Source organism: Bos taurus, chromosome 19 (assembly GCF_002263795.3).
Source record: "Bos taurus isolate L1 Dominette 01449 registration number 42190680 breed Hereford chromosome 19, ARS-UCD2.0, whole genome shotgun sequence".
Classification (NCBI taxonomy): domain Eukaryota; kingdom Metazoa; phylum Chordata; class Mammalia; order Artiodactyla; family Bovidae; genus Bos; species Bos taurus.
The window spans coordinates 13,897,685-13,922,847 of record NC_037346.1 but is presented as its reverse complement, the minus strand read 5'-3'; the positions used below and the strand labels follow the sequence as shown (position 1 = coordinate 13,922,847).

The window sequence follows — 25,163 nt, the reverse complement described above, 5'->3', positions numbered from 1 at the left end:
AACACTAAAATATAAGTTTCCTGAGGTGAAATTTGTGTAGTGTTGTTTACCAAACTATCCCTAAAGTATAGAACAGTGAGTGCCTGGCATGATTTAGATAAATATTTTTCTAATCAAACAAATAACGACAGACCGTAACTCGGTAAACCCGCCCGACGTCTCACAACCAGGAGGCCCCGCCCTCTCCCCAAGCCACTTCCGCCCGCCCTAGGCCTTCTGGGAGAGGAAGTCCTCTGCGCAGGCGCTATGAGACCACGGAGCTGTCTGGGTAAAGATGGATGCTCACGATCTGTTTCGCCGGCTCGGCGTGGGGGCCAAATTCGACTTGAGACGCTTTTCAGCGGACGCAGCTCGATTCCAGGTATTGTATCGCTTCCAGGCAGAAGCGCGAGTAACTGAGGAGGGGCGGGAGCCGGAGAAATTGCTGGCTGCTGGGGGAGCCCGCACTCGGAGACCCCGTGGCCTGGTTGTGGGGCATTTCCCCTCATTTGGCGTTCAGGTTACCGCAGCCTTCTGAATGAACCGTTTACCTGTCCTTCTGTAGACTTGGTTGGGTCTAGCAAGGAAATGTTTCACCTGCATTCCACCTCCCTAGCCGCTCTTCTGAGTTTATTGAAAGCACCGTTAGAATCTTACTCTCAAAAATTATCTTTTTTCCGAAACTGATGGAAAATAATTTGAAAAACAGCAACAACCTCAAAAGGAGAGAACAGATTATTTCACGGTGTTTGTCTTGGCTTGCCTGGGCATGTTTTTTTTTTTTTTTTTTATTCCCGCTACTCCACGGCGTATTAAGTAGTGAGAAGAACCATTTGAAATGGGTGCTCTTACAGAGGGAAAGTAGTGAGTGATAAATCGAGAGAAGTTGGGGCCCAGTTGTGAAAAATCTTGAATATCAACTTTGGTATTGGGACTGGAGACATTTTTGTGTGTGTGCCACACCTGTGTTTCTTCTTTCTCTGACGGTATAGTGTAGTTGTTAAGAGTTTGAACTCTGGAACCAGATTATTCAAGTTCAAATCCTCGGCCTCCCAGTTACCAGTTTTGAGACCTTGGTAAAGTTGCTTAACCTGTTAATGCCTCGATTTTTCTCATCTGCAATATTGCTATTTACCTTGTTAGGGTAGTTGAAGGAAGGAGGAATTTAATATATCTAAACATGGTTAGAAATTTGCCTGATTATGCAGTGTTATTGTTATGCAGATTAAGCTAAATGTTAGGCTTAAAAGTGCTAGTTGCTATTATGATTATTATTATTACTGTTATAAAGTCAGAAAAGGTGTCATCTTGGATTCCATTTGCCCAAACTCTTGTCAGCTCAACAGATATTTGGTGAAAGACAAAAAAGATTGGGAGTCATTGTACCCACGTCCTTACTGTCAGTGCTGCTAAAGTGATAACAATGCCAAATCTGTCCACAGATTTCATTTAAAATTTTTTGGGTTTTAGATAGGAAAAAGGAAATATGACTTTGATTCCTCGGAGGTGCTACAGGGACTGGACTTTTTTGGAAACAAAAAGCCTGTCCCAGGTGATTGTGGGGCATTAAGAACTCATCAGGAGCTACCAGATGAAGAGAAAACAGAAGAAAGCCAAATTGAAAGGAAGAAGCAGAACAGGAAAAAGAAGAAGATAACTTCAGGTTAGGGCTTGATTTATGGTTTTTGTCTTTAATTTTTTTTTTCGTTTACAGAAATAGTACAACCTTATGGTTACATGTCAGACAATATATGGCTGTTTGTCATTTGATAGCATTCAGGTTGTTTCAGGGTATTTGTGATTACAAATATTGTTACAGTAAAGATACTTGTAAACATATCTTTTTATACAGGTGCTGTTATTTCTGTAATTAGCATCCCCAAAGTGGATTCAGTGGGTGAAAGGGCACGCACACTTCTTCCTTTGAACAGATAACTGCAAAGTGACTTCCTACAGCCATGGCAGTGTTGGATACTGTTGGTCTTTTTTTTTTCCTCCCCAATCTAATGAGTGAAACTTTTTTTATTTATATTTTCTTGATAACTGGTGAGATTGAACATCTTTTCATAGGCTTTACTGGATATTTACATTTCAAGTTTTGTGACTTGTTTGTACTCATTGGCTATTTTTCACAAGGTTTTTTTTTTTTTTTTTTCAGTACTCAACTATAGGGGTATTTGTCTTTTTCCTTGTTCATCTATTAAGTTTCCTAGCCATTTTACCTTTTTGGTAGAGTAAATACTTACACATGATTTTTAAAAGTTATACAAGGGTGAAAAGTAAATTTTCTTCCCAGTGTTTTATCTCTAGTCCCCTGTTTCTCCAGAGGCAACCTCTGTTACTCAGTTTCTTAGATATTTTTGTAGAGATAGTCTATTGACATGTATTTATACCTCCCATAAAAAGCATGAATGACTGCATACTCTACGTGCTGTTCTGTTCTGAAACTTCCTTCCTTCTACCCCTCTTATAAAAAAACTGTATCTTGGAATTTGTTATGAATGAATAGGAAATGCACTGCCTTGTTCATTTTAATGCAGCGTCACATCCCGTTATACATTCCATTATTGATTTGACAAGTTCCTAAGTGGTGGGCCTTTAACTTGTTTCTCCACTTTTGCTTTTACAGTGTTGCAGTAAATGTTATTCTACTTTGTGTATGTGTGGGTATATCTCTTTGATAAATTCTTAAAAGTGGGATTTCATAGTTAACAGATAAACTTATTTTAAATTTAGATATTTAGGAATTGTCCACCAGAAACATGGTATCATTAGGAAGTCCACTGCTTTGTTCATTGAGCCATAGCATAGTATCCTGCTATATATTGTAGGGATGTTCCATTAATTGGTTTGACAAGTTTCTGTGTTACGAACATTTACTTTGCTTCCACAGTTTTGGTGACAGTGTTGCAATAAAAGTCATTTGCCTTTCCTGGCTACAGGGAAGTTTACTATAAAGCCTTCTATCAAGATGAATTCTAAAAAGACCTGACACCAGCTTAGGGAAAAGATTCAAATATTGGGCAACCAGAAACACACAGATACATCCTGTAATCGTTGAGTAGCAAGTGCGGATAGATGTAAAGAGTTGTAATGGGAGAATTCAAGGTCTTGTGGATTAGTAATGATTCAGGTCTGTTAATGCCAACTGTCTCCTCATAAAAGTGAGCATAATTTTTTATTTTTTTAAAAAAGTCATTCCAGTTGGTGATGCCCACCAGCAGTGTATGAGAGTTTTCTTTTTCTGTTGTTATAATTTGCCTCCTCATGTCGCATTGCACCTTTTTTCTATTACACTGTCCATCTGTTTCTCTTAATTTGTTAGCGAATTAACTCTTGTCTAGCATACTGGGTTTACACATGTTTTCTAGCTTGTCCTCTCATAATCTTATTTGTTTTTGCCAGTTTATGTGTTAAATATATCTTTTCCTTTATAATTTATTTTTGCTTTTGTGCCCTAAGCATTAAATTAATATATATTTTTTTAATTCTCCCATACTTTCTTATTTGTAGTTTCATTTTGTTATATTGAAATCTTTGGCCCTCTGGGATTTTATTTGGTGTAAAGAGTAAATAAGGAACTAATGTAATTTTTTTTTCCAGATGGCTAGCCGACTATCTTAATATATTGATAATCCATCTTCTCCCCATTGGATTCAGATACAGCTTTTATTGTAACTTATTTCCCATATATATTTGGGTCTTTGGGTTCTGTTCTATTTCATTTACTTCTGATTCTATATTCATAAACCAGTACAAGCTTGTTTCAGTTAACATGGCTTTATGTTATAAATGAGCTTACCTGGTGGCTCAGACAGTAAAAAATCTGCCTGCAATTCAGGAGACCCGGGTTCAGTCCCTGGGTTGAGAAGATCCCCTGGAGAAGGGAATGGCAACCCACTCCAGTATTCTTGCCTGGAAAGTCCCATGGACAGAGGAGCCTGGGGGACCAGGGTCCATGGGGTCACAAAGAGTCGGACACAACTGAGAGACTAATACTGTGTTATAAATCCCAGTAGAGTAGTGTGGCATACCATGTTTATTGATTGAGCAACTAGATGCTTTCTCCCTAAAGTGAGCTATAGGATCAGTGCAAATCCAGTTAAAATTCTAGTTGGCTTTTTTGGTAGAAATTGAAAAGAATTAAAAAATAATAATAATAAACATACATTTACCATGTGATCCACCTGTTCTGCTCCAAGAATTTACCCAACAGAAAGGAAAACCTATGTTCTCACAAAGACTTGTATACTTGTGTTCATAATAGCTTTGTTTGTAATAGCCAAAAATATGAAATGACTCAAATGTCCCTGGACAGTGGAGGATAGACAGATTGTATATCCATACAATAGGATGCTCCCTATAAATAAAAGGTTTAAAATGATCAATACATGCTCCAACATAGATTGAATGGATGAATCTCAGGATAACTATACTAAGTGAAAGAAACCAGACTAAATTTAGTACATACTATATGATTCCATTTGTATAAGATTCCAGGAAAAAATAAAGTTAATTAATCAACAATGAGAGAATACAGGTTGTTGCCTAGGAATGGAGTAATGCATTATAAGGGGCTACAAGGAATTTTGGGAACTGATTAAAATGGCCTTGAATGTGTTGATGGTTTAACAGGTGTATTGTTGCTGTTGTTTAGTCACTCAGTCGTGTCCAACTCTATTGCAACCCCATGGACTGTAGTCTGCCAAGCTCCTCTGTCCAGGGGATTTCCCAGGCAAGAATACTGGAGTGGGTTGCCATTTCCTTCGCCAGGGGATCTTCTCAGGTCAGGGATCAAACCCATGTCTACTGCATTGCAGGTGGATTCTTTACCACGGAGCCACCAGGGAACTCCAACAGGTATATACATATGTCAAAACTCCTCAAATTGCATACTTTAAATATATGCAGTTTATCAGTGAAGTTGAAAAAAATTTAAAAGAAATTCCAGAAGTAGTCTTTACTAATTATTGTTCTTAAAATTTTTTTAGCTATTCTTGCATATTTATTTTATCACGTAAACTTCAAAGTCAACTAGGCCAGTTACCAAAACTATCTAGTTGTATCAACTGTTACTTTTTCTTTCATTGTGAAGATATGGCCTATTTGTGCCACCTGAGAATGTTACAGTTAAAATCTTTAAATTTTTAAAAATATATATTTTAGAAATTACTTCTGAAGAAGAAGTTTCTACTATACAGTGGATATCATCTGTGGAAGCAAAGATTGAAGATAAAAATGTTAAAAGAAAAAATAAACTAACTTCAGGAAAGTTAGAGCAGCTAAGAAAAGAAAAGGTGAGAAAAATATCTTCACCCTAATTGTTTTTCTGGCCTTGTGCCTTTTTCACTGTGCTTGGGTTTTTTGGTTCATCACAGTATGATTTTGTTAAGATAGAAGGTTATTTGTAGTAGTCTAGATTTTACTTTAATGAAAACTTAAAGTAGCCTTTGTGCTGTGGCTGAAATTTTTAAAATTTAAAATTCTTGAAAGTATCTTAAAATCTTGAAACTTAGGGTCAAATTTGAGAATGTGTTTAGAATTAATTTTTTTAGATTTATTTCCCTTTGATAAACATAAAATTGGCCCACTTTATCCTTTATGTTAAACTCACTGGTTTTGAAGAATTTCATGTGACGGGGATTTGAGAGTTGGAATTCTTAAGAAACCTGTTTTCTAACTTGGGACTAGGAGGAGTGGACTTCAGAAGAGACAACAAATACGCCATTGTCGAGTTTGCTGCACTCCTGCCATGTTATAGATGGAGTGTTGTTCAGCTCGTTTAGTAATCCTGAATCCAGAATTTGGCTGTCTGGATCAGAGAGTGGGAAAGCCAAAAAAAAAAAAAAACCCAACATCACCTGACTCTTCTAGTGGCATTCAGTCTTAATAAGTAGAGCTTTTAGGGTAGATCGTTAGAAAGCATCGGCACTTGTGTGCTAAGTGCCACATAAAGCAACTAGATGGAGTCAGTGCCTGTCTTCTAGCAGTTTATATAAGATTGTGACTGTGACAGTAGCACATGAGTATGAATAATGTTCTTCGTGGCATTGACACATTAAATGTGGAAAGTGTGGCTAGATAGGTTTCATTGTTAGGAAGGTCATCCTTCTATGAAAGGGTGGAAATTGTACCTAATATGTCTCTTTCACGGCCTGGAATTTAACTAGAAAGCTTCATATGCTACTAAAGCTTATTTCAGAAACTTACTATTGCTTTACAACATCTGACAATGTATTTTACCAAATCCCTTTATTTTACTTTTCAGCTAAACTTCTTCCGGAATAAACATAAAATTCATGTCCAAGGAACTGATCTTCCTGACCCAATTGCTACGTTTCAGCAACTTGACCAGGAATATAAAATCAATTCTCGACTGCTTCAGAACATTCTAGATGCAGGCTTCCAGACACCTACACCAATCCAAATGCAAGCCATTCCAGTTATGCTGCATGTGAGTGTGAAGGCCTCGAAGTGGGTGTGTGTGCGTGTGTGTGTGTGTGCGTTCATTCTGTTTCCTCTGTCTGTGAGATCCTCCCTTCCGCCTTATCTCCCCTTGTTGAAATCCTTGCCATGCTCTAAACTCCATCTCTAATACCTGTGTCTCCATAAAATTTGTCTTGATCACTACTGCTTGATGTGATCTTTTTCCTTTACCAACACTCTTTCCCCTAACACCCAATTCTCCATGTTTTCTTTTTCTTGCAACATTTATCTTACACTTTATATACTATGTATTTGCACTAACTGCACTTACATTTTCCATTTAACTAAATGTGTTCATCTTCTGAGCATAGAGACTATGTTCTGTTTATCCATCATTGATTTGGTTTATAATATCCAAGAACTATTTCAGAAGTGCTGAATTCTTGTATATAACCTGACTTTGTTTTTAATTCCAGTACTTTAAAAGATTTTGCCCATGCCGCGCAGCTTGTGGGATCTTAGTTCCCCAACCAGGGATTGTACCCACACCCTCAGCAGTGAAATCACAGAGTCCTAACCACTGGACTGCCAGGGAATTCCCATATCCCAGTACCTTTTATTATTGAGCTATATTTAAGTACCGAAAAAATACATAGATGTTAAGTGCACAGTTGAGTGAATTTCAGCAGTTTCATACCCTTGCCATTCAGTCCCCACCCCACCCTCACCCAGAGGTGAGCACTCTTCTGGTTCTTCGTGTTGTTTAATCTCTCAGTTGTGTCTGATTCTGCAACCCCATAGACTGTAGCCCACCAGGCTCCTCTGTCCACGGGATTTCTCAGACAAGAATACTGGATTGGGTTGCCATTTCCTCCTCCAGGGGATCTTCTCAATCTAGGGATCAAACCCACGTCTCCTACATTCCAGGTGGATTCGTCACCGCTAGCCACCAGGGAAGCCCTGTTCTGGTTCTTATTGCCGTATATTATAGAATTCATATAAGTGGCATCATTCAGTATGTGTTCTTTTATTTTTGGTTTCTTTCTTTCACTCTGTGAACTTTTTTTGAGATTCCTCCATGTTGCATGTATCAATTTGTTACTGATATATGAAATGCTGAGTAGTATTCTCTTGTATGAGTATACCATGATTTGTTTATGCACTGTTAACAGAGGTATGAGTTAACTTAGATTTTTGGAAATTAAGTTTTTCTGAGGTTTCTTTTTATAGTAGTGAGAGCTGACTTTTTCTCCCCACATAACCAAGGCGGCCTTCCCAATTGTAGTAGCCAAAGGGTATGAGTTCCCTCCCTCCTCATCTGTATTAATCCTTTTCATTTTCTTTGGGAAACTGAAATCAGAATATATTTGAAGGATGTTTTTTACTGACATTATAGCAAAATTGCTTTTAATTTTCATTAAAGTGTTGTTTCTGTAGTGACCTTAGCTTAAAGCTTTAAAAAGCACAGTGACTTTTTGAAGATTGTCACCTATATATGACTCTCACTGGTGTTATCACCACTTTTTATTTTACATTTAGTCCTTCTGTTATTTATTAAAATTTTCCGTAAGGATGGAGCAATACAGATACCAGGACCAAAAGTTGGTTTTCTGATTTAACTTTGATAAAGAGGATTAGGGAAAAGGAAAATTGAAATAATGGGAATATGGTTGTGGATTATCTTTGGATTTTAGTTATCTAGTTTCTTTACCCAGTTCAAATTAACTTTAGTGATAATGCTCAGAAACTCCGTTGGGGTGGTGGTAGCAGAGATGGGTGGTGTTAGAAAAGCAAATATGGGAGAAGTTAGAAGAATGATGGGAATGTGAGTATCTGGACTTGCTGTGTATAATTTTATTTTTATGGCTGGTAGCATTATTTGACTGGCACTAAAAATGTATGTACTCTTCCTTATACTTAATATACTCTGTTTTTAGGGTCGAGAACTTCTGGCTTCTGCTCCTACTGGATCTGGAAAGACTTTGGCTTTTAGCATTCCTATTTTAATGCACCTGAAACAACCCACAAATAAAGGCTTCAGAGCCCTGATTATATCACCAACACGAGAACTTGCCAGCCAGGTATAACCTGTAGTTTCTGAAAAGTATGTGTTTGTGTTTGCCAGTCATCTTTCTTATTTGAGGGTAATAGAAAGGTCCAGAAGAGAAGGGCCGTGTCTTTGTCATGGTCAAGTATTGTGTACAAAGCATACTTCTAAGTGTCTTACTGCATAAAGTCTTATAATTTTCTAAAATATGATCTTAGCATTTATACTGTGGTATATGCTCTAAGATCCTTGTAGTTGGAAGGCTACTGTAACATATGTGTGTTAGTTGCTTAGTTGAGTCCAACTCTGCAAGTCCATGGACTGTAGCCCGCCAGGCCCCTCTGTCCATGGATTCTCCAGGCAAGAATCCTGGAGTGGGTTGTCAGTCCCTTTTCCAGGAGATCTTCCCTAGGGATTGAACCTGGGTCATCTGCATTGCAGGCAGATTCTTTACTGTCTGAGCCACAGACAGTAGTGGGATGTGGTCTGTAATATATAGTTCCTCTTTAAAACTTTTTTTCTCACTTAGAAAAAAGGAAACCTCATCTCAGTTTTTGAGAAAGTAAAACTATACTGTGATCCATTCGACTCTCCCCGTGTGCTTAATGTAAACATGCCAAGTATGAAATAGTTTTGAAATGGTACTTTATTCTTAAAAATAATACAGAGTTGAAGAGTTTTGATTTTATCTCTTGGAACTGGTTTACTAGACCTGAAGAAACTACTGAATCTTATTTGGCATTGATGTTCCAAAATGCCAAGATTCCAAGTTAATCTACAGATTATCATAAGCTTAATTTCAGGTATTCACGGATTGATACTAGATCTATTTTATAAATACTAAAAAAGTGACTGTACATCTTATCCAAGTATTTCAGCAGCTGATGTTTTTATCATTTCTGTTTTAGATTCACCGAGAGTTAGTAAAACTGTCTGAGGGAACAGGATTCAGGATACACATGATCCACAAAGCAGCAGTTGCAGCCAAGAAATTTGGACCTAAATCATCTAAGAAATTTGGTAAGGGATTGCTAGGTAGCACAAATGGTAAAGAGTCCACCTGCCAGTGCAAGAGACTCGGGTTCAATCCCTCGGTGGGGAAGATCCCCTGGAGGAGGAAATGGCAACTGACTCCAGTATTCTTGTCTGAAAATTCCATGGACAGAGGAGCCTGGCAGGCTCCATGGGGTCACAGGGCCTGACACAACTGAGCATGCATTCAAGAGGATGGAAGCTGTAAATTCAGTTCAGTTCATGCTTGAAGTGTAAGGGATTTGGAAATTTCAAATATCCTAATTGCCACCTAAAAATTCTTAAAGTGTAGTTAGTTCGATTTTTAGAAAAGCTGAAAGAAATCTCCTTTCACCCAGTAGTTACATAAATATATACCAGGGGTTCTCCACCTCACCCTCCACCCCAGGGATATTTGGCAATATATGGAGATATTTTGTGACAGCCGGGGAGAGGTGCTACTATTAGAGGGATAGAAGCCAGAGATACTATTACACATTCTGCAGTGCACAGAACAGCCTCCTACAGCAAGTTGTCTGAACCAAAATGTCTGTAGTACTGAGACTGATGATCCCTGCTTTATTCTATTGGTTGTTAACCTGCCATGGAAGTATTCTGCAGATAAGACTGGCTTACATCCCTACTCTTAACATCCACCAGAGAAACTCTTTTACTTGGCTTTTATCTTGAACTTCTGAATAAAGTTCCATTTAAGGAAAGTATTTTCCTGAAAAACAAACGAATGTTTGAAAAGCAGACTGTGGGATGATTATATTCTTGCCTCTTAGAGGCCAAGTTCAGTTTAGTCGCTCAGTTGTGTCCAACTCTTTGCGACCCCATGAACCGCAGCACGCCAGGCCTCCCTGTCCATCACCAACTCCCGGAGTGTACCCAAACTCATGTCCATTGAGTTGGTGATGCCATCCAACCATCTCATCCTCTGTCATCCCCTTCTATTCCTGCCCTCAATCTTTCCCAGCATCAGGGTCTTTTCAAATGAGTCAGCTCTTCACATCAGGTGGCCAAAGTATTGGAGTTTCGGCTTCAACATCAGTCCTTCCAACGAACACCCAGGACTGATGTCCTTTAGGATGGACTGGTTGGATTTCCTTGCAGTCCAGGGGACTCTCAAGAGTCTTCTCCAACACCACAGTTCAAAAGCATCCATTCTTCGGCACTCAGCTTTCTTCACAGTCCAACTCTCATATCCATACATTACTACTGGACAAACCATAGCCTTGACTAAACAGACCTTTGTTGGCAAACTAATGTCTCTGCTTTTTAATATGCTTTCTAGGTTGGTCATAACTTTCCTTCCAAGGAATAAGTGTCTTTTAATTTCATGGCTGCAATCACCATCTGCAGTGATTTTGGAGCCCAAAAAATAAAGTCAGCCACTGTTTCCACTGTTTCCCCATCTATTTGCCATGAAGTGATGGGACCAGATGCCATGATCTTCGTTTTCTGAATGTTGAGCTTTAAGCCGACTTTTTCACTCTCCTCTTTCACTTTCCTCAAGAGGCCCTTTAGTTCTTCACTTTCTGCCATAGGGGTGGTGTCATCTGCATATCCTAAGTTATTGGTATTTCTCCCGGCAATCTTGATTCCAGCTTGTGCTTCCTCCAGCCCAGTGTTTCTCATGATATACTCTGCATATAAGTTGAATAAGCAGGGTGACAATATACAGCCTTGACGTACTCCTTTTCCTATGTGGAACGAGTCTGTTGTTCCATGTCCAGTTCTAACTGTTGCTTCCTGAGCTGCATACAGGTTTCTCAAGAGTCAGGTCAGGTGGTGTGGTATTCCCATCTCTTTCAGAATTTTCCACAGTTTATTGTGATCCATGCAAGTCAAATAAAAGGAGAGTAAGGATTTAGTAGTTTGTGCTATGATGGATTAAAAAAATACGTACATTAGTTTGTTGTGTTATTGGTATAGTGCATATCAGTACTTCTCCCCACTTGAGGTTATTAACTGAAATGCAGGGGGCTTAATCCCCTAGTTCAAGAGGGATGAATGTTTTGCAATTTGTACCATTTGTTTTTCCTTACAGATATCCTTGTGACTACTCCAAATCGACTAATCTATTTATTAAAACAAGATCCTCCAGGAATAGACCTAACGAGGTACATTACTTTAATAATGTCTTTTATGTTTGTTTTTCATTAAGTTGATTATATTTTGTCCTCAACTATAATATAATACTTGTAGTATTGCCCTTTGGAGCTTGCTATCTGCCAGCTTTCAGTCAGTGTTGGTGCTGAGAAATATCTGGCCTGAAATAAAGTTAACAGATTCTGATAAGCAATTAGTACAGTTTCCCTAGAAATTTTTCACATCTTTCAGCAGTGGTGATGGAGTTCCTAACGTTTATCTGAGGTTCTGACATTGCCAGTGGAGCTTCATATCCTTGGGGTCTAATGGAATAGGTACATTAATTTATGTTGATCTTGTTTTACCTTTTTATTGCTTATTCTTCTTGTACCTTTTTCTGGTACAATATGTAGATCTGAGAAGCGTCATTGTGGTTTGACTTCTTTATGTGTTCCCACAGTTTAGTGACGTGTCTTGGATCTTTCAGTTCAGTAAGCTACAAATGTTTTTTGTTGTTGTTTCTTAGTGTTGAATGGCTGGTAGTAGATGAATCAGATAAACTGTTTGAAGATGGCAAAACTGGGTTCAGAGACCAGCTGGCTTCCATTTTCTTGGCCTGTACATCCCACAAGGTGAAGAGAGCTATGTTCAGTGCAACGTTTGCCTATGACGTTGAACAGTGGTGCAGACTGAACTTGGACAGTGTCATTACTGTATCCGTTGGAGCAAGGTAATTCTTCCACGTTATCCCACTGATTAAAAAAACCACACAAGTCATTATTTTAGACTAAAAGAGACAGGTTGTGTGGCCTAAGATTAATAAAAAGAGTTTTACTGAAACATATTCTTTAAAGTCAAGATTGATTAAGGATATTCTGTGTTAGAATAATCTAAAGGGACATTCTCATATTGTCATGTAGATATTACTGTCATCGTGCGTTTAGTTGATTTTTCCCTTCCATAAAGTATGACCATGAGCTCTGTGGCCACCCAGAGGATTTAATCTCTTTGATGGCTTAACTCAGTAGGGCTGAGAGAAGGAAGCTGATGTTACTGAGCCACTTGATTTATAATTCCTTTTTAAAAATATTTTGGGGTGCATTTATGCTAATTGGTAGGGAAAAAGTTTTATGAAATTATAATACTTCCCCTTGATACACTGTAGTGCAACCCATGAAGTAGTATGGAGCTTCTCTGGTGGCTCAGACAGCAAAGAATCTGCCTGCAGTGCAGGAGACCTGTGTTCAATTGCTGGGTTGGGAAGATTCCCTGGAGAAGGGAATGAACATGTACTCCAGTTTTGTTGCCAGGAGAATGGAAATGAAGTAGTAAAAGTGAAGATTGTGGCTGTATGAAAAAGTGCTTGTAATACTGTGTTAAGTAAAAAGCCAAATGAAATAATAAAGAATATCCTAGCTACTTCCAACTTAAAACTCCTGTGTATAAAAAGAGAAATAGAACAGATTCACCATAAATATAATTATGAAAGGAGATAACAGAGTGGGAAAAGTATTTATACATAGTATATTACAGTGGCTTATAGAGTGTTTCTAAAGCCTTGAGACACCTTACTCCAACTATCTGTCTGTAAATAAACCTTTGCTATCATTATGAAAAAAATTTAGCCATATGAAGCAACCTTTAAAATGTTCTGATTTTACCCATTAATTTTACTTTTAGAAAGATTTTGAAAGATTGGAAACATGAAAATATATGACTAGAACACAACAAAATATCAAAATTTATCGTAAAATGGTAGAATTGTGGGCAACTTATTGTTTATGTCTTTTTTTAATTGAAATAACATTTTTATAATCAGAAGAGAACATTTAAAGACTTAAATAGACATTTCTCTGAAGAAGGCATCCAGATGGCCAATAGGCACATGAGAAGATGCTCGATATCACTAATTATTAGAGAAATGCAACTGAAAACTGCAATGAGGCACCACGTCATACCAGTCAGAATGGCCATCGTCAGAAGGGCTACAAAGAATAAATGCTAGAGAGAGTGTAGAGGAAAGGGAACCCTCCCACACTGTTGGTGGGAATATAAGTTGTTGCAGCCACTATGGAGAACAGTATGGAGATGCCTTAAAAAATTAAAAATAGAGTTGCCATATGATACATCAGTCTTATTCCTGGGCATATATCCAGAGGAAACTAATTTGAAAAGATACATGCACCCCAGTGTTCATAGCAGCACTATTTATAACAGCTAAGATGTGGAAACAGCCTAAATGTCTACTGACAGGTAAGCGGGTCAAGATGTGATATGTACATACACAGTGGAATGCTGCCGCTGCTGCTGAGTCGCTGCAGTCGCGTCCGACTCACCGATGCCATTTGCAGCAACGCGATGGACCTAGAGATGATCATACGAAGTGAAGACAGTAGAGTCAAATGTGATATTGTACAATATGTGTAGAATCTAAAAATGATACAGGTGAACTTCTTTACAAAACAAGCAGACTCATGGACATAGAAAACAAACTTAGGAATACCAAAGAGGGAATGAGGGGGGAGGGATAAAGCAGGAGTTTGGGGTTAGCAGATGCAAACTTCTAAAGGTAAAATACATAAACCATGTATAATTACCTGTAATGGAAAAGAGTTTGAAAAAGTGTGTGTGTGTATAACTGAATCACCAGAGACTAATGCAACATTGTAAATCAGCTGTACTTGAACTAAAATTTAAAAACCTTGGTATAACACAGGGAGCTCTGTGACAACTGAGAGGCGTAGGACAGGGAGAGAGGCTCAAGAGGGAGGGGACATACATACACTTACGACTGATTCACGTTGTTAAATGGCAGAAACCAACACAACATTGTAAAGCAGTTATTCTCTAGGTAAAAGTAAATTTCAAAAAACTTTGTCTTTAAAACATAAATAATTAGGTACTTATATTGATAATGGAAAAAATCATTCTGTTGGAGGTATGTGTAAATTTTTTCATTTATTTAAAATTTATGGGGAAAAACAAAGATTGGCTGTCACACTGTAAGATATGTTTTCTTTCTCAGGAATTCTGCAGTAGAGACGGTAGAACAAGAGCTTCTCTTTGTTGGTTCAGAGACTGGAAAACTACTGGCCATGAGAGAACTTGTTAAAAAGGTAAATTTGGGCTGCATTTTCAAATTTTGATGAAGCTCACCAAGCCTTGTATTACTGACGGGAGGCTGAGCACGTTTTCCTGCGTCGTGTTTAGTACTGCTGCTGCTGCTAAGTCACTTCAGTCGTGTCCGACTCTGTGCGACCCCATAGACGGCAGCCCACCAGGCTCCCCCATCCCTGGGATTCTCCAGGCAAGAACACTGGAGTGGGTTGCCATTTCCTTCTCCAATGCATGCCTGCATGCTAAGTCGCTTCAGCTGTGTCCGACTCTAGTGACCCCATGGACTGCAGCCTACCAGGCTCCTCTGTCCATGGGATTTTTCAGGCAAAAGTACTAGAGTGGGGTGCCATCGCCTTCTCCGTCGTGTTTAGTAATCCAGTGGCAAATCAGTAAGAAGCACATTGGAGCAACTCGTCCCAAGTGGAGAGGCTCACCTCTGAGAATAAAGTTAAGTTTTCTGTCCCCAGCGCAGGGAAGGCTAGGAAAAGACATAGTTGATGCCCCCAAAGCCTCCTTTTTCCACATCTGTGAACTGGCAGACCTCAGAAATACTGGGGGTTCAGTTCCAGACCACCACAGTAAAGCCAGTGTCACAATTAAGTGAGTCACAGGAATTTTGGGGATTTTCCAGTGCGTAGGAAAGTTGCATTTATATATGCTGTAGTCAAGTGTGCAGTGGCATTATGTCAAAAAAACAATGTACACACCTTAATTAAAAATACCTTATTGCTAAACTTGGTAACCATCACCTTCAGTGTGTTATATTAGTAACATCCAAGAGGACTGATCACGGCTCACCGTGGCAAATATAATAATTGTGAAAAAGTTTGAAATATTGTAAGAATTACCAAAATGTGCTACAGAGACAAGAAGTAGGCAAATGGTGCTGGGAGAAAAATGGTGTCGATAGACTTGCTCGAACATAGGGTTGCCACAAACCTTTGATTTATGAAAAACCTGCCAAGTGCAATAAAACAAGAGTATGCATGTATATATAAATCTCCCCCCACCACTCTGCTGCTTCCATGTAGAACTGGGGCCTTACATGAGTAGGGCCCACTGGAGTGGGGTTTTTTGTTTTATGACTGAATTGATACAAATATAGTACTTAGAATAGTGCTTGGCACATTGTGCTATTTGTTAGTTATTGATGTCACTTGGCAATAGGAAATAGAAGGTTTTGACAGATATTCACATAGGATTATACTCCAGGGATTTTTAGCCATGCATGAATTTGTTTTGTGAACCTTCTGAAATTGTGTGAATGTCTGACTACCTATTAGACAGCTTCATATCTCGCATTAGATTCTGAAAGGATGTATGGACCATAATTACAAGGTCAAGTCCTAATGCTGACAGTTGAAAATATAGAAAGCTGGTTTGAGAGAGAATCAGGGTTTGATAATACAAAATGTAAAAATCATTTGCTTAGAGCTGGTAGTTATAACTTAAATTTTGTCTAACTTGATAAGATAATTTTGAGAGAACTGAGAACCAGGAACTAAGCTTTTTGGAATACCCACAGTTAGGATAAATAATGGATTAAAGTGATAATTACTACATTTTAAGAAGGAACAAAAATGTTCTGAGGCACAGAAGCAAACGTGTTTATTTCAAGGAGTAGACATCCATTGCTGTAGACAGGTGAAGGGGGATTAATTAGACAAGATTTTGGGGATGGGCAAAATGGAGAGTACTGTTGAAGGGAAGTAGGAAAAGCCCATTGTGGAGAATGCATGCTGAGGAAGATGGAGGCAGGCTTAGACCACAGGTCTGAGAAATTTGGCAATTTCTAAATTGAATTAAAATCTTATGAAATGATGCAGTTATATTCTTAATTATGGGTTATGTGTGCTTTCTTTTAGGGTTTCAATCCACCTGTTCTTGTTTTTGTTCAGTCCATTGAAAGGGCTAAAGAACTTTTTCATGAGCTCATATATGAAGGTATTAACGTGGATGTTATTCATGCAGACAGAACACAGCAACAGGTAAAGTCAAATGTAAACTTTCAAAGCAACAAAGAACTAAGTACTGGCATTTATGAAGCACTTGTTTTCCATTCCCAGAGTGGTGCTAAAACATCTCTCGTATGTTCTCTTAACCAGAGAGATAACACAGTCCACAGCTTCAGAGCAGGAAAAATCTGGGTTCTTATTTGTACAGCCTTGCTAGCCAGAGGGATCGATTTTAAAGGTGTGAACTTGGTTATCAACTATGACTTTCCAACCAGCTCAGTGGAATATATTCACAGGATAGGTGAGTCACATGCCCACCCCCACTCATCTGTCTTAGCACGTCTACCAGAGTCCCTTCAGCATGTTCATTTTTTCAGTACTGTAAAAATCCAGTGACTTGTATATGTGAATCTTGAAGGTCCCATTCCCTTCAAAAATGAGTTTTTTTTTTTTTAATGATCTGATTTCTCTTAGGTCGAACTGGAAGAGCTGGGCATAAAGGAAAAGCTGTTACATTTTTCACTGAAGATGATAAACCATTATTAAGAAGGTAAATTAGGAGAAATAGCTTAGCATTAAGTTGGCAAAATTAGTTCTTTATTCTTATACACAATTGATGGATAATTACAAAATGGCTATGTCCCAAATTCTTTTATGATATTAGTCAACCAAATGTTAGCCATGAAAGAAAAACGATCAAAAGGCTTCGTTTTTGTTCTTCCGTTGTTAGATTTTGGAAGTATTCACAAGAGAATATTCATTTAAGTTTCATACTCAAAGAATTCTTCCAATAACATCACTTGATATTAATCACAAGGTAATATTAAGGTTTTTGGATTAGTGAATAGTTAAAGTTAATCCCTGAATCTCTTTATGTTACAGCCTAGTCAAAATGATCTCTTAGCATGGTACATTCTTCCCATTACTTTTAGGGGCAGATGGAGTTTATCTTTAGTCCCAGGTCACTTGTCATAGAGGAAAAACTGCTTTAGTAACACACTCCAGTATTATTCAGTTGTAGCTCCTTGAGGCCTGGGTAACATATGATGGATACATTTTTAGAATCTCATCTTAATTTAGTCCATCATCCTAGATGTTAATGTAAAAGCTGAGTTGTATTTCCTACACTTGGGCTGCCTACAGTAATGTTAGGCTGATGATAACTGACAGCAGTTCATATTTCTAACAAATCAAGCTGTGGATGGAGGTGGTTTATACATTGACCTGTTTCTCAGTTGTGGCACAGATTTTGATTTGTGCCTTCTGAGCCTTGGCTCTGTCAACCTTGGTTTTATCGTGAGCAGACTCGTGTGATACGTAGGGGACTGTATTCCAGCAGCCTTGATGCACCTGAGTTCTCCTCAGCAGCTCTAAGCATGTGACTCTGATGACCGCCCCCCATATCATTGTGTGCACCTCAGTTTTCTTTTCCATCTGGGAAATGGGGATAATGATGATACTTACTACAAAAGCTTCTAAATGACTGTACATTGAATAAGTGACTGTACATGAGAAGCTCAAGTCAGCCAAGCCCTATGATTTAATAAATTTAAGTGTGACTCTGACTTTAGCGTTTTCATTCAGCACTGGGCTGTGCTGGTTAGGGCTTGATGCATGTTGAGTAGAATCGGTTGCTAGCTAAAATTATTCAGCAGTACCTTGATTGCAGTCCAGCAGACTCTTCTCTCAGTAGTCCAATGTGATTGCTTCTGGTAATAATTGATCAGAACACTTGACTGGATTAGTTTCTTGTTTGTATAGTCTTAGTTCCTCTTCTGTTGTACAGAGCGTTTAAGTACATAAACAACAGTTTGACAAGATACAAATTTATGTTTACTGGTACCTTTTTCAGTGTTGCCAATGTTATCCAGCAGGCTGGATGTCCTGTCCCAGAATACATAAAAGGTTTCCAGAAACTACTAAGGTACAGTCTTAAGTTTACTTCGGAGTTCTCTCTCTTTGCACGTACATTCTTACTTTCACACTCGTACATTGTGGTTCTATCAACATTACTGTTCTAGAACCTTCTAAAGTAAAAATATTTTAAAGTAAATTATAAATTTAATAATAAATAATAAATTATAAATAAATAATAAATAAAAATAAATAATAAAGTAAATTATAAAAAAAAATCTAAAGTAAAAAATATTTCCACTTAAATACTTGTGAATATTGTGTGCTCTTTCCCTGTCAGTTTTTCATCCTTGAAATTTTAAGTACTCAGATTTTTAAAATATTAAATGTGAGTGAAATATGCTCAGATTTTAATTCATAAAGCTAGTAAAAAGTAGTTAATTGGCCAGAATCAGACTCTAGCGCTTATTGGCAGGATATGAGTGACACATATTTTAATCATAATCAGTGCCTTTGTAAAAATTGGTTGAATTTCCTCTCTTTGGATTACCGCTCTAGGTACTATTAGGTAAACTAGTATATTAAAGTGGACACAGTTTTGTCACTATAAACCAGTAAGTAGATAAACAAATTTTGTGACCAAGAACCAAAACTAGTTTTAGTTTTAGCTCTCTAAATTTAAGTTGCACTTAATTCAGTTCTTTCTTCTCTTTGTAACTTCCAGTAAACAAAAGAAAAAGATGATTAAGAAGCCCTTGGAAAGGGAGAGCATTAGTACAACTCCAAAATATTTTTTAGAAAAAGCAAAGGATAAACGGTAAGTATATGGTAAAAGTTAGTTTGACTCTGTCATTTTCATATAACATGGGCTTTCTTTTTCCTTAGGATAGATTTTTAGAAATAAAATTTAATAGGTCTACAGTCCATTATGGAGAAGGAAATGGCAACCCACTCCAGTATTCTTGCCTGGAAAATTCCATGGACAGAGGAGCCTAGGGGGCTACAGTCCATGAGGTCGCAAAGAATTGGACACAACTGAGCGACTAAACATTAGCAACAGTCCATTATAGAATCTAATAAAAGTAATATATCAGGTTGCTAATGATTTGGAAACTTGGTTAATTCAATCTTGGAATTTGTCTTAACATATTAATTTTTTTTCCGTCTTTGGAAATATGATTTCAATTCACTGTGAATTAGAATTGCACTGTCCACTATCTCCACATGGAGTTCCCAGGTAGCACTAGTGGTAAATAACCCGCCTGCCAGTGCAGGAGACTAAAGAGACACAGGTTTAATCCCTGGGTCAGGAACATCCCCTGCAGAAGGCCATGGCAGCCCACTCGAGTATTCTTGCCTGGAGAATCCCATGGACAGAGGAGCCTGGCGAGCTACAGTCCATGGGGTCACAAAGAGTCAGACACAGTGACTTAGGACACATGGACACACTATCTCCACCCAGCCTGCATCTGGACACGCTACAGAAGCCACCTGTTAGGACTGTCAACTCACATCAATGGAATCTTCCTTGAAGCTTCATATTCTGGAAAGGATTTCAGTAGGATTTACACTGAAGCATGTTGAAACATCTCTGAAAAGTATAATTTGAGTAAATTATAAATTTATATGTAAATTATAAACATTTACATATTTATATGAAATTATACACAAATTTGTTTATATATAAATTATAAACTTGAGTAAACTATAAGTTCATTTAGCTTAATGTTTTGAGAATTTCAAAGTATAGTTTTTTTCTTTTTCTTTTTTTTTTAGAATGTACACAGGACTACCTTTTTTGCCTATCACTACTAGGAAACCATGATCTCATGGAGGTAGACTGAAATATTCTGCATAGTACTATTCTTTCCAGTATTTAAGAAAAATGACACTTTAAATTCTGTCAGTACCAGTTAATATATAACATATATAAAATGTGGGCATTTGCCAAGTACTTACTGTCCATCTTTAGCCTTACTGCATGTATTTGTATTACATATGTACTACATACATAATATGTAGTAAGATGTTAAAAGGGTGTAAAATGAGACCCCTTTCCTGAACTTAGGGAAAGGAGATTAGTATACATGAAAAAAATAATTAGAAAATAATTTTTAAGTAAAATAGAAGCTAGAGAAGGGAAAATCATTATGAATTGGTGTTGTTTGCAAAAAGTTTTACAGAAGTAGAATTATCTTCAGGGATAGGTAAAATTTAGGCATGTAGAAGGAACAAGGTGAACCCAGGTGAGAAAACTGGCCTGCACTTTCCTTCTGAGAAGAGTCAGCCTGACATTTTGTATTAATTGTGGGAAGTCATGTTCAACCCCAGTACATGGCATGTACAGAGTGTCCCAAGGGTTTAGTGGTTTTGAGCTTTAATAACGGGAGGAATAAATGTTACAACCTTACAAAAATACATCAGTGGAAAGATTAATTCATACCTAATCAGTTTTGTGCCTCCTTAATGCATTTTTTATTTTTCTTCTTTGTGGCAACAGTTCCTGGGTGGATTGGTAGAAGATTAGTAGACCAGTGCATTGGCACAGGAGGTTGCCCTGCTTTGTCACCTTATCTGTCTCACTAGACTTTTTCCTGCGATGAGCTCTTTCTGAATTGTTGCATGTACATCAGAACCTCATTCTTGGGTGATCGTAAAGCTAAGATTGAAAGTGCAATCTTTTCAGGTACTGACTAGCAGCTGAGGAAAGTTTTTACCAAGATGGAAAATCAACTAGAGCATAAGATCGTGGCTTTGTTGAGCTATAATAAGAAATACTGATATTTTAAATTATATGTTTTGTTGATTTTTATAAGTCTGTAGCCTTTATGCCCTGAAGTTATTAAAACTTACGGCTGCACTGACTTTGAGGACACTTGATATAAACCTGTCCCTAGCCCCTGCTTAAGGTGCTTTAGTTGTCTATTTTCTTCACATTTAAAAACCATACTTCTTAACATAACATACACATAAGAGTTGATCTGACACCAGCTTGCCTTTCCACTGTAGATGTTGCTATAATGATCCTACCCACACCTGTGGCCTCAGCTCTGTGCTGATTACTCTTAAGTCCATATCTTCAGACCCTGCTTCCCAACTGAGTAATACACCTAAATCCTGTTGCCTAGTGGACCTCACTTCAGGCACCACAGACTCACCCTGGTGTAGTAGAGGGTGGAGGAGACTGGATTTGGAGCAAGAACTGGCTCTAATATCACCTCTTCTGTGTGATTTTGAACAAATCACTTCACATCTTTAAGCCTCTTTCTCCCTATATGTAATGGAAATAGTTATATAAATAATAACTCTGCTGCTGTTAGTGAAGGATTGAGTTGATTGGCATTACTCTACTGTAGTATGCAAATGTTGATTATTTTCTCAAAAGTGTTTTTCTTGGGTTAAGAGTTAGTTGATGGCATTTACCATTCAGCAGACTCTAAAATCAGAATATCAGAGTTCATATCTAATATTACCAGTGTGTGATGATCTGCAAGTTACTCAACCACTCCACCTCCTTTTCCACATCTGTATAAGGAGGATACTAATAGAATCTTTTTTCATAAGTTAGAAGATCTGAGTTGATACATATAAAGCACTTGTAACAGTGTCTAGCAGTTAATCAATGTGAATTCTTTTTATTAGGTCAGAATCTTTTATGCCATGTTGTAATGTAGTTTATTGTGGTGTTTCTGTCTCACTTAGGTGGATGTGTTTTTCTAAAGGGCAGAGACACGGCTTTTTTTAACTAATGTCTCATATACTTGATCGTGGAGGTTTCAGTAAATGTTTATTAAACTGGTAGAGCTTTGGAAAGTACATATATCTAAAATTTCTAATTCAACTTTCCTTTCATTATCACAGGAAAAAGGTCACTGGTCAGAACAAGAAGAAAGTAGCTCCTGAGGACAAAAGTTAAAAACAGACTTTTAAAAGAACTATATCGCCAATGTGATTTCATAATTCCAGCATGAATGTTTTTTTCATGGAATATATCGTCTTATAATCACCTGTACCAAATATTTGAAGTCAACCACAAGAACATGGGACTGGTGAAAAATGATCCTAAATTCTCAGTGTATCATGTCAAGTTTTAATTCGTAGGTGATTTTTAAATGATTATACAGTGGGAAAAACATTCAATGACATCCGTGTGGTTTGAATCCAGAGTGATACTTCTTATAGAAGAACTAAAGCTTGTACTTAAAGTAACAACACCCAAATGTGGTAAGCTGGATTTTTCCCTTCAAGTGTGAAGGCAGGTGTTGTATATGCTGTGGAGAGGCATTTGGAACCACATGGCAAAGTCAAGGCTTGAGAACCCACTTTTTTTTGGGGTGTGGTGGGAGGGAAATGGACAAGAGGCAACACAAGCTGTCTACCAAGAATAAATCTACTCATCTCTCTATTTCACTGTTTCTAAATTTGTTGATGGCTTTTTGTAGTAGGAGCCATAACAATGAGATTCCTTTTCTCTCCCCATACAGCAAATTCCCGTTGGCTATCTATTTTACATATGGTAATATAAATTTCCATGGTACTCTCTCTGTACATCTCACCCTCTCCTCCCCTCTCCCCTTGTCCATAAGTCTATTCTCTATGTCTGTTTCTCCATTGCTGCCCTGCAGATAAATTCTTCAGTACCATTTTTTCTAGATTCTGTATATGTGTTAATATGATATTTATCTTTCTCTTTCTGACTTACTTCACTCATATGATAGGCTCTAGGTTTATCCACCTCATTAGAACTGACTCAAATGTGTCCCTTTTTATGGCCGAGTAATATTCCATTACTCAGAATTGGACATGGAACAAAAGACTGGTTCCACATAGAGAAAGTAGTACATTAAGGCTGTATATTGCCACCCTGCTTATTTAACTTATGCAGAGTACATCATGAGAAATGCTGGACTGGAAGAAACACAAGCTGGAATCAAGATTGCTGGGAGAAATATCAATAACCTCAGATATGCAGATGATACCACCCTTATGGCAGAAAGCCAAGAAGAACTAAAGAGCCTCTTGATGAAAGTGAAAGAGGAGAGTGAAAAAGTTGGCTTAAAGCTCAACATTCAGAAAACTAAGATAATGGCATCTGGTCCCATCACTTCATGGCAAATAGATGGGGAAGCAGTGGAAACTGTCAGACTTTATTTTTCTGGGCTCCAAAATCACTGCAAATGGTGACTGCAGCCATGAAAAACGCTCCTTGGAAGAAAAGTCATGACCAATCTAGACAGCATATTAAACAGCAGAGACATTACCTTGCCAACAAAGGTCCAGCTAGTCAAAGCTATGGTTTTTCCAGTAGTCGTGTGGATGTGAGAGTTGGACTATAAAGAAAGCTGAGCACCAAAGAATTGATGCTTTTGAACTATGGTGCTGGAGAAGACTCTGAGAGTCCCTTGGACAGCAAGGAGATACAACCAGTCCATCCTAAAGGAGATCAGTCCTGAATATTCATTGGAAGGACTGATGCTGAAGCTGAAACCCCAGTACTTTGGCCACCTGATACGGAGAACTGACTCATTTGAAAAGACCCTGATGCTGGGAAAGATTGAAGGCAGGAGGAGAAGGGGATGACAGAGGATGAGATGGTTGGATGGCATCACAGACTCACGAGTTTGAGTAAACTCCAGGAGTTGGCAATGGACAGGGAGGCCTGATGTGCTGCAGTCCATGGGGTCACAAAGAGTTGGACATGACTGAGTGAACTGAGTTTTGTACAGTGGAATAAAAAATTGACTTCATACATGTAAGGTACTTGGAGTGGCACCTGACATGAATGTTAGTTATGGTCATCGATACTGTAATAAACTTTACTCAGCAACATTTGAATTAAACTTACTTATTTCCTTTAGTCAGTCTTTTATTCTAGAGTCAGGATGGGTAGACTCCAACTTAAAATATTTTAGATGGGACAAAAATTGTTCATCTTCAGAATTTACGTAAATGGAGACCTATTGCTGCAAGGTGCAAGAAATACTGTACCAAGCCTGTGATGTTTTCGTTCTTGCAAACAGATCCTTGACTCACAATATACTCTGGAGGTGGATGCACTGGTGCCACCCTTTTGCCAATCTTTTTTTTATTATTACTGAAATTGAGGGTAATACCAACTATGTCTCAAGATCAGAAGCACTTAGCACTGTGCCCGACATGTGATCACGTCACAAAAAAATATTCTTTAAATACACATTGTTTGGTTAGGAATACAAAGCCTCATAACATAGTCCCTGCCCTAACAGTGTAGTGGCGGGGATAAAGTAAAGGACAAATAGTGTGGTAAGTGCCATGTTAGACATAAGGCCACAGTGCTGAAGCGTCACATGAGAGCAGCTAACCTGTACTGGAAATGTCAGGAGCGGCTGACAGCCGGAGACTTACAACAGCCAGCATGCAAAAGAGAACAAAGTATTCCCAGCAGAAACAGAAATTATGTCTTTATGATCCTTGAAATACTCCTCCCCCCTTTTTTTTTTTAGGTAGTTTCTCCTGTCTTTAAATCACCCATCTTTTAAAGTGGCTACATAAGCCTATATCTACTTGATTTGTCAATGGATTTATATGGAGTTTGGTCATATGTATCAGTTTATATCAACTGGAACATCTGCTACACAGTTCCATCTAAAAAGGGGAGGAATGAAATTTGTGGACATGAGGGAAAAAAATAGCACACTGTA

At 38.0% G+C, this 25,163-nt stretch overlaps 1 protein-coding gene across 2 annotated transcripts; it reads left to right on the top strand.

Moving 5' to 3' along the window:
- The first annotated feature begins 257 nt into the window (after positions 1-257).
- Positions 258-24,340, top strand: DDX52 (DExD-box helicase 52). Of its 2 annotated transcripts, NM_001103238.1 has the most exons (15): positions 258-361; positions 1,450-1,642; positions 5,146-5,276; positions 6,248-6,433; positions 8,343-8,486; positions 9,361-9,472; positions 11,517-11,589; positions 12,084-12,287; positions 14,583-14,673; positions 16,540-16,662; positions 16,780-16,930; positions 17,104-17,179; positions 18,482-18,553; positions 19,208-19,300; positions 22,345-22,888. In NM_001103238.1, the coding sequence occupies exons 1-15, from the start codon at positions 275-277 to the stop codon at positions 22,397-22,399; spliced, it is 1,791 nt and encodes a 596-aa protein (NP_001096708.1). In that variant the 5' UTR covers positions 258-274; the 3' UTR covers positions 22,400-22,888. The 2 variants fall into 2 exon arrangements, with proteins under 2 accessions (NP_001096708.1, XP_059733883.1); XM_059877900.1 differs by lacking the exons at positions 258-361; positions 1,450-1,642 and adding an exon at positions 1,673-4,839 and having other exon boundaries at positions 22,345-24,340.
- Positions 24,341-25,163: the final 823 nt, after the last annotated feature.

Bases quoted from the DNA above. Each gene is read 5' to 3' on its own strand.
- DDX52 (NM_001103238.1), top strand. From the start codon at position 275: ATGGATGCTCACGATCTGTTTCGCCGGCTCGGCGTGGGGGCCAAATTC. The intron at 5,277-6,247 runs GTGAGAAAAATA...TTTACTTTTCAG, and splicing joins AGCAGCTAAGAAAAGAAAAG to CTAAACTTCTTCCGGAATAA. The intron at 19,301-22,344 runs GTAAGTATATGG...TCATTATCACAG, and splicing joins GAAAAAGCAAAGGATAAACG to GAAAAAGGTCACTGGTCAGA.